The sequence below is a fragment of the Monopterus albus genome, unplaced genomic scaffold (genome assembly GCF_001952655.1).
Source record: "Monopterus albus unplaced genomic scaffold, M_albus_1.0 scaffold170.1, whole genome shotgun sequence".
Taxonomy (NCBI): domain Eukaryota; kingdom Metazoa; phylum Chordata; class Actinopteri; order Synbranchiformes; family Synbranchidae; genus Monopterus; species Monopterus albus.
In genome coordinates this window covers 290,556-308,869 of record NW_018128050.1, presented here as the reverse complement: position 1 = coordinate 308,869, position 18,314 = coordinate 290,556, and the positions used below count along the sequence as shown (strand labels likewise).

At 41.4% G+C, this 18,314-nt stretch overlaps 1 protein-coding gene across 1 annotated transcript in view; it reads left to right on the top strand.

Moving 5' to 3' along the window:
• The first annotated feature begins 230 nt into the window (after positions 1-230).
• Positions 231-18,314, top strand: part of phf21ab (PHD finger protein 21Ab) — a 29,668-nt gene continuing 11,584 nt past the window's right edge. The window contains exons 1-10 of the mRNA XM_020615788.1: positions 231-466; positions 4,330-4,369; positions 5,857-5,908; positions 6,442-6,531; positions 8,364-8,396; positions 8,569-8,634; positions 14,361-14,513; positions 15,669-15,902; positions 16,318-16,473; positions 17,382-17,708. Coding sequence (XP_020471444.1) covers positions 5,867-5,908; positions 6,442-6,531; positions 8,364-8,396; positions 8,569-8,634; positions 14,361-14,513; positions 15,669-15,902; positions 16,318-16,473; positions 17,382-17,708 — 1,101 coding nt within the window. The 5' untranslated portion in view covers positions 231-466; positions 4,330-4,369; positions 5,857-5,866. The remainder of the gene's footprint in view (positions 467-4,329; positions 4,370-5,856; positions 5,909-6,441; positions 6,532-8,363; positions 8,397-8,568; positions 8,635-14,360; positions 14,514-15,668; positions 15,903-16,317; positions 16,474-17,381; positions 17,709-18,314) is intronic.

Here is an 18,314-nt window from a genome sequence, read left to right as displayed (position 1 = left end):
GTCGCAGCACCGCCGTTCCTTAGGCAAAGTGAAATAAATTCGCCGCACCGACACAAAAAAGTAGTCCGCTTTTCGAACACATTTTCCCCTCACACCACCTCGCTGATCGGGTCGATTTAACCAACTTTAACAACAGCACATGCAAATATCAAACGCTTTGTCGAGGATTAATGAGCATTAGCTGGGCGTATAAGTAGTTTTTGTCCCCCTTCCTCCAGCTCCGGAGCGCAGGGATCTATGCTGTGCTGAGGCTGAGCTGAATGAGATTGAAGAAGAGTTCTTCTTGTTTTGTAGCTTCAGTTTCTCTGTTTTTACACAAATTTTACTAAAACTCATTATAAAATACAGCAACAAAATAAAGCTCTGCGGGAAGGAGTCAACCGGACTGTTTATATGCTGTTATTCCATCGTGGATCGGCTTCTTATAGATATATATTTAATTAATCTAGAGGAGGACTGCTGCTGAGTAAGTGCACATTGGGGCTTTTTAATTTCATAACTTTAATTTTATCTCTTGTCAAACTTTACCTGTCGCCTGCTCTCCGCCTGTATCCGTGTGTTTGTGGGGGTTTGTGTGCAAGTGTGTGAGCTGGTAGGCGGCGTTTGTCTGCATTCAGCGGTGTTCCTGTGTGTTTCTGTGTATTTAGCTGGTGTGTTTCTTATTCTAGGAGTTGATATTGTGGAGGACAAGGGGCCGATATAACTTAGACCCACCAACGCCTGCTCAGTGTCATAATTCTTGAAAGATGGCGTCTTTATCTCATCTCCTCTTATTTATTTCCTCTTATTTCTTTATCTCCTCTCTGTCTTTCTCCCACATCGCCGCCCACGACGTTATTATTTACCTTTGGTGTAAGTTATCAGCGTGGCTGTTAGCTAGTGCGGCTAACGAGATGGTTAGCATTAGCGGCTACTAGCTAACGTTATCCACTTGTTCTCGGTAACATTTCACAGCCTCACACGGAGCAATGTCGGATGTGTGAGGATGATTTTACCAACACTCGGGACCCCGAAAACCCCGAAATCCTCGCAGTTTAGCGGGGATGTGCCGAAGCAGGTCCGATGGGTTTAAAAGGTGAACGTTCAGGCGGCCCTAGTGGTTTAATAGGAAGGTTATAAAGCATTTATTTGGCCGCCGAAACAAAAAAGCACTTTTTCAGTATTTGAACTCCCGCAGCAGAAGCACTTAACGGCTTTCATCTTGAAAACCTCCATTTTAGCTTCATTTCTTCCCTTTTCGGGCCTCTGCTACGGCATGATGGAAGTTTATCCAGACAAGTTCATGTCCCACCCAGGGAGCAATTACTTCAATTAACCAGCAGCCTTCACATACTACTGCGAAGTACTTTTACTCGAGTACTGCACCTGTACTTCACAGGAGTATTTACATTTTCTCTGGCTTTACACTTCTGCTCCACTGTATTTCCGAGGCAACATTTTACTTTTTACTGCACCATCTTTTGTCTGACAGCTATAGTTACTCAGCTTTATAGTAATTCAGTTAATTGTATATAATGGTATTTGTGCAATAGTACAGCAGCTCAGCTTTGAGGTACTTGGTGGTGGAAGAAGTATTCAGGTCTGATGGAAGAAGTATTGAGATCTTGTGGAAGTTTATCCGGAAAAGTTCATGTCCCACTCAGGAAGCAATTACTTCAATTAACCAGCAGCATTTTATACTACAGCTAAATACTGTTACTCAAGTACTGTATGTGTACTTTGAGTATTTACATTTTCTGCTACTGTATTCTTCTACTCCACTACATTTCAGAGGGAAATCTACTTTTTACTGCACAATATTTAATAATAATTTAGTTAATTGTAATTATAATAGTAATAGTAAAATCGTACACTGCCAGTAGTACAGTTTTAAGGCACTCTGTGGTGGAACAAGTATTCTGATGGAAGTTTATCCAGACATGCTCATGTGGTAATTACTTCAGTTTACCAGTAACCTTCCCTTACTACTGCTTACTAAGTACCTTTACTCAAGTATTGTACTTGAGTAAAATGTTTTGGCATGCTGTTGAATAATGTAAGTCTTATGATACTTCTATTGTACCTTTTACTCCACTGCATTCATCTGACAGCTTGAGGACTTGTGCTTGTATTGAAGTATTTCTGTATAGCTGCATTGGTACTTTGACTGAAGGAAAGGTTTTGAGTACTTCTTCCATGGCTGAGCGCTGGGTGATGTAAATTAAAATCCTTCGTTCCTCTGGCTCGGTTGAACTGGCTGACTTCTCCCTGTGTTTACATGACTTTTTTTATTTGCTTTCACTTTTCCTCTCTTTGGCTGTGTATACATTAGGTCGTGGTATGAAGTAAATAAGTACTTTTTCTATAGTACTAATACACTACTGCTGTGATAGAAATACTGTCCAATTTACAAATAAACATTTGGAGGAATGGAATGAAGTAGAAGTTAAATTTCTGATGGTTTTATCAGGATATTATAATAAGCCCTGGAGACGTGTCCCAAAACTCACAAGACCAAACTGCAAAAAGTAGTTTAACAAAGTATAACTACTGAACTTGCACTTTACTTAGTTCTCCTATTTCCTACTTCTCCTCCACTACATTTCAGAGGGAAATACTGCACTTTGTGCTCCACTATATGACACTAATAGCTATTTTTCAGTTTAGGATTTTACATGCAAAGCAAAGTACTGCACTCAAATCCCACTGTGTGGTACTTCCTTTGAGCATTTCCTTTTTCTGCTGTTTCATACTTGTACACCACTGCACATCAAATGAAAGTATTGACCAGCTCTGATAAAGTTCCTGGCTCAGTGAATTCAGAGTGCCGACCTTACAAATGCATCACATCAGCGGAGGAACGTAACTAGAGGTAAATGTTTTATCATCGCGTATCAAAATACACCTGTTGAGGTGCGTCCCAGAACTCATAAGAACAGTCAGAAAATAAACGCACCCACACAGCCTGTGGTGGGAACTAACATAGTACATTTAGTAAAAACAGACCGTACTTGTACTTTACAGGAATATTATGTTCCTTTATACTTTTACTTCACGGTCAGAGGGAAATGCTGTACTTTTTTCAGAACCAGCTTTATCGGCCAGGTGTGTTGAGCGGATGAGGAATTTGACGCTGGTACAGCGTCTCTCTGTGTGTATGTACTGCATTCTTCTGTAAGGCAACATGTAAACAAGACAGAGAAAAATAAAAGAAAAACAATGAATAAACAAGAAAAATGAATGTGCATTAGGGAAATAAAAATAAAGTACTTCTAAATATAAGATATATGTGTATATACACACAGTTTAGATGTAAGTTTTAGGATACCTATATACCAAGATGTATGTATGTATGTGATCAGTTACTAATTCAGAAAAATAAATCTGTTTTAAAGCTGTTGAATAAATTTGTTATTCTTAAGAGATCTTTTATCCTAAAAGGGTTCAATGAGGAAAAAGCCTGTAGAATTCAGTTGACTGTATTTGTTCTTGAATCACCGGATTTTATTTTAGTACAGCTGAAGCTTGAGTTGATGATGGATGTGTTCAGCTGTAACACAGATGGACCTTAATGCAAATTACTGTGTTGTTAATGAATGTGAGGTGAATATACTGTACTCTTTGGAATTGAGTGCAGCATTTGTTGACTTGTGTTGAAACATGGGTCTTGAAGATTTTCACAAAGATGAAATTATGTATATATTTAACAAACAACACTCAGATTTATGATTTTCCTCTTGAAGCGTTTTAACTAAGAGAAATGGTTTTTGAAATAGTATTTCTGAACAAAAGGATGCTTGTGGTGATTTATGTAGAGGGTGTGATTTATTAGACATTATATTACATAAAAATTAATTAAACCAATCTGAAACATAAGGCTTCATACTGAGATAACACTGTGACATACTGTATAACCATCAAACTTTATTTATATAGCACATTTCCTTTAGGTTAGATGACTGACAGGCTCATAATATGAGGACACAGTCAGAGACTACTGCATGCAAACACCATAAAAAGACAAAATCAGTGAATAAAGCCACAAATACAATAAAATAAAAATAAATAATGGCCATAAAGTACTGTAATCCAACACCAGGAGACAGTTTAAGGAGGAGACTGAGGAGACAGCAGAACATGTTTATGTTATGTTGGTGTTTTGATTCAGAGATTCTCACAGCGCATAAACAATAAACAAAGGTTTAATAAAGAGTTAGTATAAAGATAACCTGGAGATAATTTCACTTAACAGTCAGATTAGACATTGTTACTTATGTTTTCTTGCGACTGTAAAATGGTTTATGTTTGTTCTAAAACTGATTATCACAGGGTGCGTTTGTTGTTTTACAGGGCAGCACAGAGGGGTGGAGTCCAGTCCCACATCCAGGTGGTGAGTGCTCAAGCCTGATTCACTAAAATAAAAACCATAGGCTAAAGTTTTATTATCAAGTTTTTACTAACGAGCAGGTGGAGCCTGTTTCACTTCCATGGTTAATGTAAGAAAAGTAACAGTCAACCTGCTCGTGTTGCCTGGAACTTGTTTGTTTTAATGATAGATTTGCACATAATCTGTATTAACAAGATGCCGTTCACTATTTTCAGTTTGAAGTTACACTGGAGCCTTTAAATAAACATTTTAAAATGAAATGTGAAATGATGATAAATTACATTTACTATTTTCTTAGTAAATGTAAGAAAAATTGTAACTTGTTTCAGTTTGTAATGACAATGTTATGTTTTCATTTAACAAAAAATGACTTTTCAACTGTTTAAAGTTCATAATAATGAATATTTGGATACAAAGTAACTTTTATTTTGAGATTAATTCACCTCTTAGTAAAAGCTTGGTTCAGATAATGGTGTATTTTCATTGGATTGTTAAGTAAAAATACAGTTACAGTGTTTCATCAAAAATAAAGTAATAAAATAATATTTAGGTTCCTTATGAGGCATTTTATTTTACTGGCATATATTCACCTATGAGTAAAGACCCAAAAATGTATATCTCACGTGGTATTAAAAGTATTTTCATAATTAATAAAAGACATATTTACATTGTGAATAATCATGAAATAAGTGAACATTAACAAAATAATTCATTTTATTTTAAAGGGTCATGCACCTAATATGTAAAGTTAATTGGGACTTGTTCCAGTTGATCATATTTGCAGTAATAAAGTATTTATAACCCTATATAAAGTAAAAAACATGACCTGTTGTAAGTATAAAAGTAATAATGAAGTAAACCAATGTAAAGTCAATAATAATAATACAAATATTAAACATGTTCTAGTAACTGGCCTGTCAGAAAACCCTGTGTCATTTAGTGAAAATGTGAAGATAAATGCTGTTTAATGTCAGAAATAAAGCTGAGTAACTAAACGACACTAAAGCAAACATAATCTGATTACTTTTATTACTATAATTGTTACATCAGATTTAGTTTGAGTTAGTTTGTCCCATTTTTAGTACAAAAAAAATTTAAATGCGTTATTAATTTAATAGTTAAACATTTTTACAACATTCAGAAATATAAACTGTACTTACATGTAAGTGTAAGTGACATTTAATATGTTTTGATGATAAAGTTATTTAATCTTCGAGAAAAGTAACTGGTAATTTAGTGGAATTTGACTTCTGTATAACAAAGTTTTAATTATCCTGCACTGCATTGATAATAATGATGATAAATTACTTGCAACCTGTTTAATAATACAGCAACATATAATCTGCATTAGCTCACTAATAAGAATAATAACAGCTCTGTGTTTCATGCTTCACTCTGGTTAAGTTACATGTAACCTCTTTAGTTATGATGGAAAGGTTCTGGTTCTTTAACTTCTTCTCTAAATGTGTTTTGTTTTGTTTTGTTCCCAGCGGCACTTTAATGCTTCAGTTGGATGGTTTTCCTACTGGAGACAGTGTTAAGGTAAAGCCCAGTTTTACTCTGTTAACTGCAGTTCGTAGTACTTGTATGTACTTTGTGTCCAGTCTAACCATACAGCAGTGATGATGACTTCCTGTGACCTTGTTTGACCTTGACAGACAAGTGTCGGCATCACACAGGAGGCCTGTACCTCACGTTGCTATGACAACTTATCACTGTGCCGTAGACTTCCACTGTTGTCCATCAGTTATTAGACACCCCCCCCAGTGACCCACACCCCTGCATTGGGGGGGCAGGTTCCCTCCTCAGGAAACATAGGGTGCTGTCTGTTTACAACTCACAGCTCCAACACGTCGCTCTGTGCAGGAGCTGGTGGAGCAGCGTGACCAGAGCAGAGACCAGTGGCTCTGTCTCACTGCAGACCCTGTACAGAGTGACACCGCTCTCAGCCTGTGGAGCTAAGAACAGCCATCACTGGATCCTTAGGGCTAGCTTAGGATAAGGCACTAGGAAATGAATGTGAGTCGATGTAATGTCCTTTGAAGTGATGGAAACATGACTGTTTGTGTGCCCAGGCTGATCGATCGGCTGGCAGACTGACTGGATCCATGATGGAATTACAGACATTACAGGAGGCTTTGAAGGTGGAGATCCAGATCCATCAGGTAGGCTGAGCTTCCTGGAGTACTGGGAAAATCTGAGTGAGGCCCACCGGTCACTGTGTTATGTCAGTGTCCTAACTGTTGTAGCTCTGAAATACTCAGGGGGCCACACCTGTTGGATGGGAGGAGTCGGGCCGATGGTGATCACCAAAACACTGACCTAACATACATTATACTGACCTTATGTATATGGAAAGCACATGGGTCATGTTTCATTTCTGTGTCCTTGCGTTTGGTGTTTTATACCAGTTTTAATATAGTTTTATATCAGTGTTTATATTGGCTGTTTGAGAACGCAGCTCCTCACACTTGCACATGTGTCATCAGAGGACATTCTAAAGTTGGTGTTTGTTAGCACCCATCTACACTTGGGACGATTAACTTCTTACCTTGTCAAAGTTGTTTCAAACACATCTCATTGACAATTTAGTGTGCCTGCAGTGCAAAATACAGGCCATGTGACCTGGCATCACAACATGGACCACAGATATCAGACAATAAAGACCATCAGGGAACTTAAGTTAGCAGTGACTAGCCTGTAAGTAAGCCCTGACTGTGGCGCAGCAGTAACATGAACCTGGTGTTTCTGTGGTGAAAAACAACTGATGTTGAACTCATCTGTGCGATGATGCATATTATTATTTATAGCTGATGTTATTAACAGTATTTGCTTTTGCCACAATCTCTAAACCTGCTGAATTTCACCAATTTGAATTAAAATGCAGCTTTTCAGCCGGCTCTGTAATGTGCAGCGTCTGTGTGATTGGAATAATTTGCTTGTTACACAATGATAAGCTGATGTCAACAAACCAGATGAGTCTCCCCTGTGTTTCTGATGAAGAAATATTGTGTTAACACACATTGTCAACCCCCACAACCAGACTGTGTTCTGTATGATGTGACATTCTGACCAGTTACACCAATGAGATGACCAGTGCGTGTCGATCTGCGCAGGATGGTCTCTCATGTTCTTTCTCTCTGTCTGTCCTTCACATTGTGCAGTCGTTTGTAAAACTGCTCAGATATTTGCTTAAATTCACAAGCAGCAAATGTCAGTCTACACAACGAGACACGCTTCATGTGTAGATGGGAGGGTAAAAGGCAAAGTTGTGGGTTTGGAACACAGATCATAAACTCAGTTCACCATGTGATTTGTGTATATAAAGCTGGGCTGATAGTGCATTTCTGTTAATCCTGTGCACTGCTTGCTCTAATCAGTTTTTCTGATTGCCTTAAACTCAGATGCTCATACTAGAGACAAACAGGCAGTGTTACTTCTTGTCTTTCTGCTTTGAAAGGAAGGCAAGAAGAAAAAAGGAGAATGCATCTGTTTTGCATCAAAGTTCAGTTTTATTTCTGTCACAGCTCAGCCTCAGCCCGGTCTGCAGTTTGGACTACAGCATTCAACATGCTACTCCCCTAATATTCAAACCAGCTCGCTATAGTTTATAACAGATCTTCTGACAACTGCCATGAAGTTTGGCCCCATTAGGAGACTGGCCTGATGAGCACAGTGTCTACTCAGTTTGATAAATGCACAAGGTTTTTTCTCCACAAACCCTAGATACCACTCTGTGACAGAAACAGTAGATGCTGCTTGACTTTCACTTTTGTTTTAAATGCTTTACATATATGTTAGAGTAATCCATTTAGCTGCCTCTTACATTGAAAGAGCCACTGTTCTTCAATAACACCTCTGATTAGTTGACTACTATGAGAAGTCCAAACAACAGTTGCAAAAATGTCTGTTACAGGGCTGATGTTTGGTAGCTCCCAGTTGTGGCCAGTAGGTGTCATTGTGATGTGTGTTTTTCTGGCTGTCTCTTCTTCTGCAGAAACTGGTTGCCCAGATGAAGCAGGACCCTCAGGTAAGTCAGCACGTTTATGTTGATCAGGTTACATTTGTTTTACTCACAGCTGTATCGCTGAATGTTCTGAGAAACAGCACAGTGAGTTTACATGAGAGGGAATAAATGCATGAAAAAGAATCAGATTTACAAGGATGTGGTTTGGCACTGACTGAATGTCTCTGGTTCTCAGAACGCAGATCTGAAGAAGCAGCTCCACGAACTACAAGCAAAGATCACAGCACTGAGTGAGAAGCAGGTACAGGATTTAACACACACACACACACACACACATGTTGTCTGCTGTCTGCAGAACGGAAGACACTTCAGAGGTAAAACAAGGAAATGACTGGTTTAAAGTTAGCATTTTTTTCAGGTCTGCCTTAAAATAAAACAAAAGCAAACACATCCGGCAGGAACACTGACACTACGGCATCACTGTTCAGCCCCTTTGTCCTCAGTTGTTGCCATCATTCAAAAGCCACACTGATATTAATTCTGGTTTTACTTCTTTCAGCATCCAACTTCGTTTTAGTTGTAACTTTATCGTTTAGGTATAGTTACCTGCCCAGATCTGTTGCAAACAAAAGCTGCTGTGGGAACCTTCTCTGCCATAGCTTGCTAGTTTTAGCTGTGAAACAGAGTGGTAACATGTCTGTCTGCAACTGCAACGCATTGTGGGAAACACCTGGCTTGTGCAAGGCAGGCAGGGTGCACTCAAGCAGGACGTTAGATTGACAGGCAGGTAGGCCATCCAGTGGTTTTGCCTTTGCCGAGTAAAATTATTGCTCAAGTTTTTTGCAGCCCTGCTGCTGCCACAGATGGCAGAATTGTTTCTTTATGTTGTCAGTGCATTTGATGTGTTCATTGCCATTGGGATGAAAGGAGAAAGTCAAGAAATGTAAAAAAAAAATGCTTCTGGAAGGAAACGCCAACCCTCCCTTTAACAGGGATCGTTGTCAGGTTTGTTTAAACCCATTCATTTTGCACAGGCGACGCTGTCAGCACCTAAATGTGGACGGATGTGTATTGTTACACTTCAAGTCTATTGTCTTCCATTTTACGAGCTCTGGGTGCTGCTAAAACCCTGTACTGTGCCTGAACAGTGTGGACACAGACGGACAACTGAAGCTGCTGCTCTGCTAATGTCCTGCTTTCACTATGGGGCAGGAAAAAAGCATTAGTGAAAATGTATTACTAAAAACATGAAATGAATTAGTTTTCATTCCCTCTGCTGCAGCTCTGCCAGGAAACACTCCAGCTAAACTCTGAAATGCTTTTTTCAGGGGATCTGCAGGTCTTGAAATGTCTTAAAAAGCAGCTCACTTAGAAAAAAGGGCTTAGAAGGTTTTCCAAAGTCTGGAGCACACAGGAAATGGAGAGGCTTGTTCTCTGTGCTCTGGGACAATTAACAGGATGGACTGACCAGACTGAGTTTGACTCCTGTTACTGTAGTATTTTGATGCTCTCCAGTGTGAACCCACCACACTCTGAAAATCAGCTTATGATAAACTATGAATTTGTGCTGACTGATCACACCAGCTGGTTTTCTGTCATTGTCTGTATGACAATGTGAAAAGGGGCTTCATTTTCTTAAGTCTTTAAAAGCCTTAAATTTGACAAAGGCTGCAGAGACCCTGATTTGGACACAGAACGAGGACTGTTGCTTTGTGTCCCACCGGTGAAACTGAATTGCATTAAGAAAGATCTTTGCAGTTGGTATGGACAGAAGGAACTTTGAGCAATCATGCACATACATTATGGGCTTGACTTGGGAAAAAGAATGTGTATGTGTCCTTTAAGAAGCTCTGAACCAGCCAGTTAACCACAGTGTTTGTGTTCAGACATCCGGTCAGTCCAGACCACCCTGCCTGATGGTGTTGCCTCATGTCACAAGAATCTTCTGATTGTGTGCTCCTAAAACTTTTGTTGTTGCCCATGTACTGTTTTTATTTTTAACCACTGTCAGTGTGCATCCTATTTTTATCTCCTGCCTGCATATTTGACTTGCTAAACAGCACTTTGTGGAATTAGAACAACTAGTCGTCAAATGAGAATTAGTGCCTTTAAAGCTAGTTTTCACAACACTAATAGTTGTTATGAGTTGTGCAGGTAGGCAAATGTATTTAAATAGCACATGTTCATGCACAAAGGCAATTCATGTTCATGCACAAAGCCAATTCAAACACAATGCACACTTAAAATGCATATACAGATAAAACATTAGAATGCAAATTAGATTCATTAGCATTTACTGTTTTAAAGTAAATGCAAATTAAAGCAACAATTTCATGACAGTACAAAGTAGCAGCATTCATGAGTAAATACCTAGCACTGTTGGATAGCTGTGGCAGGCTGTGGCTTCTCACTGCTCTCAGTATACTTCGTACCCCTTTACTTCAGTCTTCTCCAGAGTAACCTCTGACTACTTTAACACTGATGGAAGCGTTTGTCTCTGGGTGTTGTTTGCGGCGAGTACATGAGATAGATTTTGGGTGAAAATAGAAAGCTGGGTTTGTATTTGTGCATCTTTCTGCTTTCATAATGTCAAACAAGGTGTTTTCAGCGTGTCACTGCAACTGGGTCTCAGCACCAAATTACACAGACACACTGTTGTGACTGCCAACTCCAGTCTGGTGGTGTTAACACGCAAATGAAATGCAAGCAGCAGAATAATGTTAATGGCAGAATGTCTTCTTCACTGTGAGTAGTTTGTGATTTGATAGGACCACCGCCTGAGGCTGTGATGGTTCTTTGACTTAGTTGTATTTTAATATACACCAGAATTATGGAGGGTTGGCAGCAGGTTCACAGCTCAGGTCTTTGTTCAGAACCACTCTTATTTGTTCTTTGAGAGCTAGGTGCTTAGACGGACTGGAGGCCGGAGGAAACGACCAGTCACACTGTACTTGGGGTACTGCACAAATATTACAGGCAACTCAAACTAAAAACCTCTGCAAATAAAGCTTTTAATTATCTGTGTGGCTCCACCAGAGAGTGAGTAGGAATGATATGTCCATCCATCCACACATTCATTCTCTGCTACCGCTGGACCGTAGGGACAGCAGGTTCAGTAGGGTGGCAAAGACGTCCCTCAGGGGACAGCAACATCCTCCTGGTGGACCCTGAGGTGTTCCCAGGCTAAATGGGATGCACAGTCCCTCCAGCCTGAGTTTGGAGTGCCCCGAAAAGCTCCAATGGGAGGTGCCCAGCAGGTATCCTGATCCCGAACCGCCTCAGCTGGCCCCTTTGATCCAAAGGAGTGGCGGCTCTACTCCGAGCTCCCTCTGGATGGCTGAACTCCACACTCTGTCTCTAAGGCTGAGTTCAGCCACCCTACAGAGGAAACTCATTACAGCTTCTTGTGTTCAGAATCTCATTCTTTTGGTCACTGCCCACACCTCGTGACCACAGCTGAGGGTTGGTTTTAGAGCTTTGCCTTCTGGCTCAGCCTCTCTTCCCCACACTGGTCCGGTACGGCATTACTGTGGATGCCGCACCAATCCACGCTCCATTTTACCTTCACTCGTGAACAAGACAACTTGATGACGGAAGAGATGATTTTCATGCTTTGGATGATGCTTTAAAAACAGTCACCGCCCTGGTCAGGGAGTCAGCAGAGTAATCCCGTGTGGTACTGGAGCCCCTGAGCAGCGGCTATGAGCAGGCAGAGCCGTGCACACTGTGGCTGCAGACTGCAGGTCAAGCTGCTCTCTCTGCTCAGGCTGGTGTCTCTTCAGGTCTCTTCATGACTGTGTGTCGCTGCATTAAGTTGCTGCTCGAGAGTCAAGTGTTGCCAAGCAACAGATGTTTTTAACTTTTGATTCATACTCGTATGTCAGCTCCAGCTCTGTGTGTGTGTGTGTGTGTATGTGTGTGTACTTACTGTCTGTGTGAGACCCTTTGTTGTCTACAGTACAGTGTGTAGTCTGGCCTGTTTCTCCTTCTTATTATCTCCACTCTCATCATGAGTTAGTGCTGCGGTGTGTCAGCCAAGCAGATCAAAGCAGTGATTGTAGCTGGGTTGAGTGTTACAGCTGCAACACTTGCTGATTATTGGCCCTTTCAGATGAGTATCTCCTGCTGTGGATGTGTCAGGAGCTCAGTCCTGCTTCCTCCCCAGCTTTATGTTTGTCTTTAACAAAAAAGCTGATGCAGCAGTTACACCGGAGCAGTTATGATCATATAAGCCTTCAAAATATGGATTTGTCAGTGTTGCAGCATATGGAAATGTATTTATGTAACAACATGAGAGATTGGACTTTCTGCAGAGCTTCCACAACATGCATCAGACCTGCCAAAATCAAAACACCTACAAAATATCAACAATGGAGACTTTTTTTTATTTATTGCTAAATCAAGGCACAGTCATTAGCCCCAGTCCCAGGCCCCACTAGGAAACTTAAAAAGGTGTCTTGTATTTAGTACATTTAAGTAAGTAAGTAAGTAGAGTTCATTTATAAAGCACTTTTCTAGATCAATAATCATAAAGTGCCTCACACAAAAGGAAAAAATACAACTATAGGCTATATCCTATAAAACAGCAATATCATCATAAAAACTACAACAGAATAAGAGCACTACAAAAATAACAATACAATGAGATCACTACATAAAAGCCATTTGAAAAATATGGGTCTTGAGCTACTTTTAAAAATTGTCCACAGATGTAAAGTCCACAGGCAGAGAGTTCCAGAGTTTAGGAGCCGCAACTTCACATTCACCTTAGGTTTTAAGTCTGGAGCGAGGAGCAGCCAACACATCATCAATCATGTACAGGCAAAACTGGATGGGACCCAAAACAGAACCCTGTGGTACACCATGCAGCTGAGGTGCAGATGAAGAAGTGTGGTAACCAATGACTCCTGAACATGTATTCTCAGAAAGGTTGGATAAGTCTCTCAGTAGGATACTGTGGTCCGCAGTGTCAAAAGCTGCACTGAGAAAAAAACATTCCTCAGTCCCTCAACTGTCGACATGTAGGCCTAAAAGTATGAATGCTGTCTTTTAAATATAAAAGGAGAAGTCTGGTGATCTATATTTTTCTCTTCTATGCACAGCGAACGTCTACTACTAAGTCCTGACATGTCTCCTTCCCCTGTGCCACAGAGCTCCACTGTTGTCCAGAAACTGTTAAAACCTCCCAAAAATATTTGAAATAAGGCAGTTGCAAAACGTCAAAGATCTGTCATCTGAAAAAAGATGAAGAACTGCACCAGATCACCAGAAGCAACACATTTCAACTGTAGCAGACTGTGCTAACAAACCCCTGTTGAAGTTTGCTTATGTCATATTGGTCCCCTTGTTGTATTTATATAAAGGCTTGTAAATTAAAAAAGGAGAAGTGTTCCAGACTGCCTCTCTTCTCTACACTATTTCTGGAACTGATCAGAGACAGATCAGAATCAGGATCAGCTTTATTGGCCAGGTGTGTTGGACACACGAGGAGTTTGTCTCTGGTACAGCAGCTCTCAGTGTGTATGTACAATGTCCTTCTGTAAAGCAGCGAATAGACAAGTAAAGTACATAAGGCTGAGAGAACAAAAAGGAAAGAAAAAGAATATGCAAACAAGAAAAAGGAATGTGCAATAGGAAAAAATTAAAAAGTACTTATAAACAGAGAATTATACACTGCTCAAAAAATATAAAGGGAACACAAAAATAAGACATTCAACTATGTTGTGTTCCCTTTATTTTTTGAGCAGTATATATACACACAGTATAGATGCATTTTCCAGATCAACATATACAAAGGCATATTTACAGGTACTGCACTGAGGGTTGGCGTCCTGTTATAGTCAATGGGTTAAACTGTTGATCAGTGTAATGGCCCGGGGGAACCGTGTACGTATATATAGTTCTCTATTTATAAGTACAGATGATGGACACAGGTTCGAGATGAACACAGAGACTGTTCAGCCACAGAGATCCTGCAGCTGTAAACAATGTGGTCCTACTTTGTCTCCTCTCTCCTTCCTTCTTCAGAAAAAAGTGGTGGAGCAGCTGAGGAAGGAGCTGTTGGTGAAGCAGGAGCCAGAGGCCAAACTGCAGCTGCAGGTCCAAACTCCTCCAGCAGGAGGAGACATCAAGCCTGCCAACCTGCTGCAAAGTCAGCAGATACCTGGGGGTCTGCAGCAGGTGAGAAACACACACACACACACACACACACAGTTTATATAGGAAATAAGGAACCTAGACAGCATAATAAATCAAAAGGGCAGGAGTTGCATTTTCATATAAAACAGTTGCCTCTCTTTCAGTGTAATTAAGACCCAGTACATTTATACTGTACTACTGTCAACCTGATTAAGTTTCTTATACCTTATGAGTTACATTCAATCACTTACTTTGGTGCGTTTTGTGCAGTTCATTGTTTACAAGGAAAGAATGTTCTTTTAATTATGGAAAGACTTGTAGAAACTACAAAATCCAGCTGATTAGAAATGTACATAACTTCCACAGAGGAAGTGGCAACAGGAAGTGATGTTATAACTGTAAATAAGTTTTATTTCAATTCTGTTCCTGTAGACATCATTCAATATTTCCATCCACTAACTGCAGGTGTAACTGCTGTGTATCTAATGTTAGCTTGCTAACAAGTGATCTGTTTAGAGTATAAGAGGTAATATGGAAAATGGTCCACACAGCTGACCTGGCTATTGAATAAGTTGATTTCTAATAGTGTAAAGACATTTCACAGACATCTCAAAACATCAGTAATGTCTGCTGACCAAATAATATTGGTTAGTTTGCATAATCACTTAGATATGTGTGAATGATAGCTACAGTTACAGCTGATTTGGAATTACTTTAATATCACTTGGCCCCTAAAACATCTCGTTGTGGAAGTTATGCTAAGTGTGTGATGCATGCCGGTTTACATATTTTATATAACTGATTGCTGGTACTTTGAGCAGTCAGTGTTTCCTGTATTACTAAAGTCCTGACTTTCCTTGAGTTTAAATGGGGTGAACTGGTTAATAAATCAGCAGTTTGAAACTATCTGGAGGTTAATAGTGGACTTGTAAATAGCCTGACACATTACCTCACCAGGCAGAAAAACTATACCTGTCAGCTATCAGTAAATATTTTGATTTATGTTTCCTGATCCTGGCACAATCAAGAATGCTACGATGCATGACATCCTTACTGCGCAGCTCAAAGTGTCTGCGCTTGCATGAGGCATGTTCAGGGCTAACTGTACATCATGAATTACTGGTGAAGACGTTGTAAAACCCAGATAAGCATCAGAGTGGCTCCTTCTTTCTCATGGGTTAAACTCTTCCTCCACAGACCCTGACAGTCACGCCGGTCCTCACCACGAAGACTCTACCTCTGGTGCTGAAAGCCGCCACGCCCACCCTGCCCACCTCTGTCCTGCCTCCACGCCCACCCACTGTCACTATGGTAACCACAGCTATTACCAAACCCGACTCGCAGAACACCCCCATCAACCTGCAGGTGGCCAGCAAGCTGACCAATCAGAGCTCGGAGCCTGTGCGGCTTGTGTCCAAGAACGCCATGGTGGTAAGATCCTCTGGTTCCCGCCACGGTCCAGTCATATGTCATCGCTTTCTCAGATCTGACTCACTGAACAGTGATCAGGAGAGCTACTGAATGTAGACCAGCAGAGTGTAGACCTGCTTGGGTTTAAACAGACTTCAGAGGGTTTAGACAATTAACAAGCGCCCCTGCTCTAAGTGAAGGATGTTTCTCTAATCACATGGCAAGTGCTCGAGCTGGCTGTGGTGTGAGTGGTGGCCTTTTAGCAGCCAAACTGGCAGCACCAGAATCAGTCCTCTGAGCAGTCAGATAGTCTGGCCCATAAAGTTGTCAGAACAAGAACAGTAGTAGACCTGTAGATACAGGAGATGTAAACTATCAGAGGACGTGTCAGTGTAACAGCAGCACAGATCCACAATCTGCTGTGGTTTTGTCTCAGGTGCAGGCCACCACCACCGCCCAGCCAATCAAAGTTCCTCAGTTTGTCCCTCCTCCTAGACTGACGCCTCGACCCACCTTTCAGCCACAGGTGCGTCCTTGTAAGACCCGCATCCCAACCCTAACCCCTCAGATCAGTGTGTGTGACCCACCTGAGGTGACTCGTTCACTCTCCAGCAGAGGGCAGGAGTGCACCAAAGCAAACACTCATGCCTTGCTCTGTGGCACTAAAACATTGTTTGCTCTGGGCTGCCTCTACTCATCTTTTCTCCTCTTGTTGTGCTTTTTTTAATTTTCCAACTAACCTGTGAACAGGTGTTTTTCGAGGTTTCCTGCCTGTGTACATGTGTGAGTGTGTGTTTGTTGACCTTCTGTGGTGAGAGCTTGTTTTTCTGCAGCTTCTTGATATTTTGTGTTCCTGGCTGTTGGTGTGTTTTAACCCTTTAACTGGAAACCAGTGACGTTTGCCTGTGCTGGGTAATGACACTGGGAGCTCCGGCTGGTGTACTTGTAGTAGTAGCAGTAGAAGTATTAGCAGTCAGTTCAATTGTATTACAACCCAACATGACAGATCATAAATGTAACATTTGTACAACATCAAGCTCCTTAGAACATGGGTTCAGATGAGCAAGAACGTAACACAAAACCCCGTTAAAGGGTGCAGCTGGTGACTCTGTATGTTTGTGATACTTTCCCCAAACCCCATCCAGACCCTAACAGCAACAGTGAATGTGGTGTACTCACTGCAATGTGTGTGAATCCAGTCCGTGGGCCTCCGCTGTCCACCAAGCCGTCATTTTGTACAGTGTCTGATGGAAGACAGAGTCACTGACCTCTGCTCTGTTCACATGGCTCCACTAGCTTCTTGCGCTGTGCAGAACAATGTGGTGGAGCTGTTTGAGCAGTAGTTTTACTAGCAGCAACATCAGTAGTTGTAGGAGTAGTACCAGTAATAGTAGCAGTAGTAGCAGTAGTACCAGTAGCGTCAGTATTAGTATCAGTAGTAATGCTACCAGCAGTAGAATGGTTCAGGCTGAGTCAGATCTCCCCAGCCGTGTTACCCAGCACTCTTGTGTCATTTGGCAACTTTCTCTGCCCCCCCCCCCGCCCATGATGGCAGCCCCCCAGCTGCTGCAGAGGCCCGTCATGTTAGCCACCAAGCTGTCGTCCGCGCTGCCCTCGGCGGCCCCCATCCACCAGGTCCGCATCGTAAATGGACAGCCCTGCAGCAAGACTGGCTCCGCTCCACTGACGGGCATCGTTATCACCACACCAGTCTCCACTGCACCCACCCGCCTCACCAGCCCCGCCCAGGCACCTAACCCCACCCCCATCCCCACACCGACTCCTGCCCAGCCGATACAGATCAGCAGCGTGACCACTGAGCCCAAGGTAAGATTACTACCTGAGTACTGTGATTGCACTGTCCTGATCAAATGTTTTTTGACCCTGATTTGGATCCGAGTCTTGTAGTACTACTGCTACTGATTGAGGAATGCAGACGAATACTATCTACAGATCTAACAAAGCAGACAACTATCAGCAGTAGCTCATTTATTCATTTATTAGCAGTTCTAGACAAAGCTGGGAACACTCCTCCATGGTGCACTCTTTCAACTAAATTGACTAAAAGTAGACGGCACTCAAAGACCAAACCTCTGCCAAGCCCCCATAATGCCGTTGCACCTGAAAGCAGCATTCCCATGGTAGCATGACCCTCAGCTACACACACAGGAGCAGGGCAGACAGGAGGGTGAAGTCTGTGCTTTGACTGCACCTACAGTCAGGTCCATAAATATTGGGACATCGACACAATTCTAACATTTTTGGCTCTATACACCACCACAATGGATTTGAAATGAAACGAACAAGATGTGCTTTAACTGCAGACTGTCAGCTTTAATTTGAGGGTATTTACATCCAAATCAGGTGAACGGTGTAGGAATTACAACAGTTTGCATATGTGCCTCCCACTTGTTAAGGGACCAAAAGTAATGG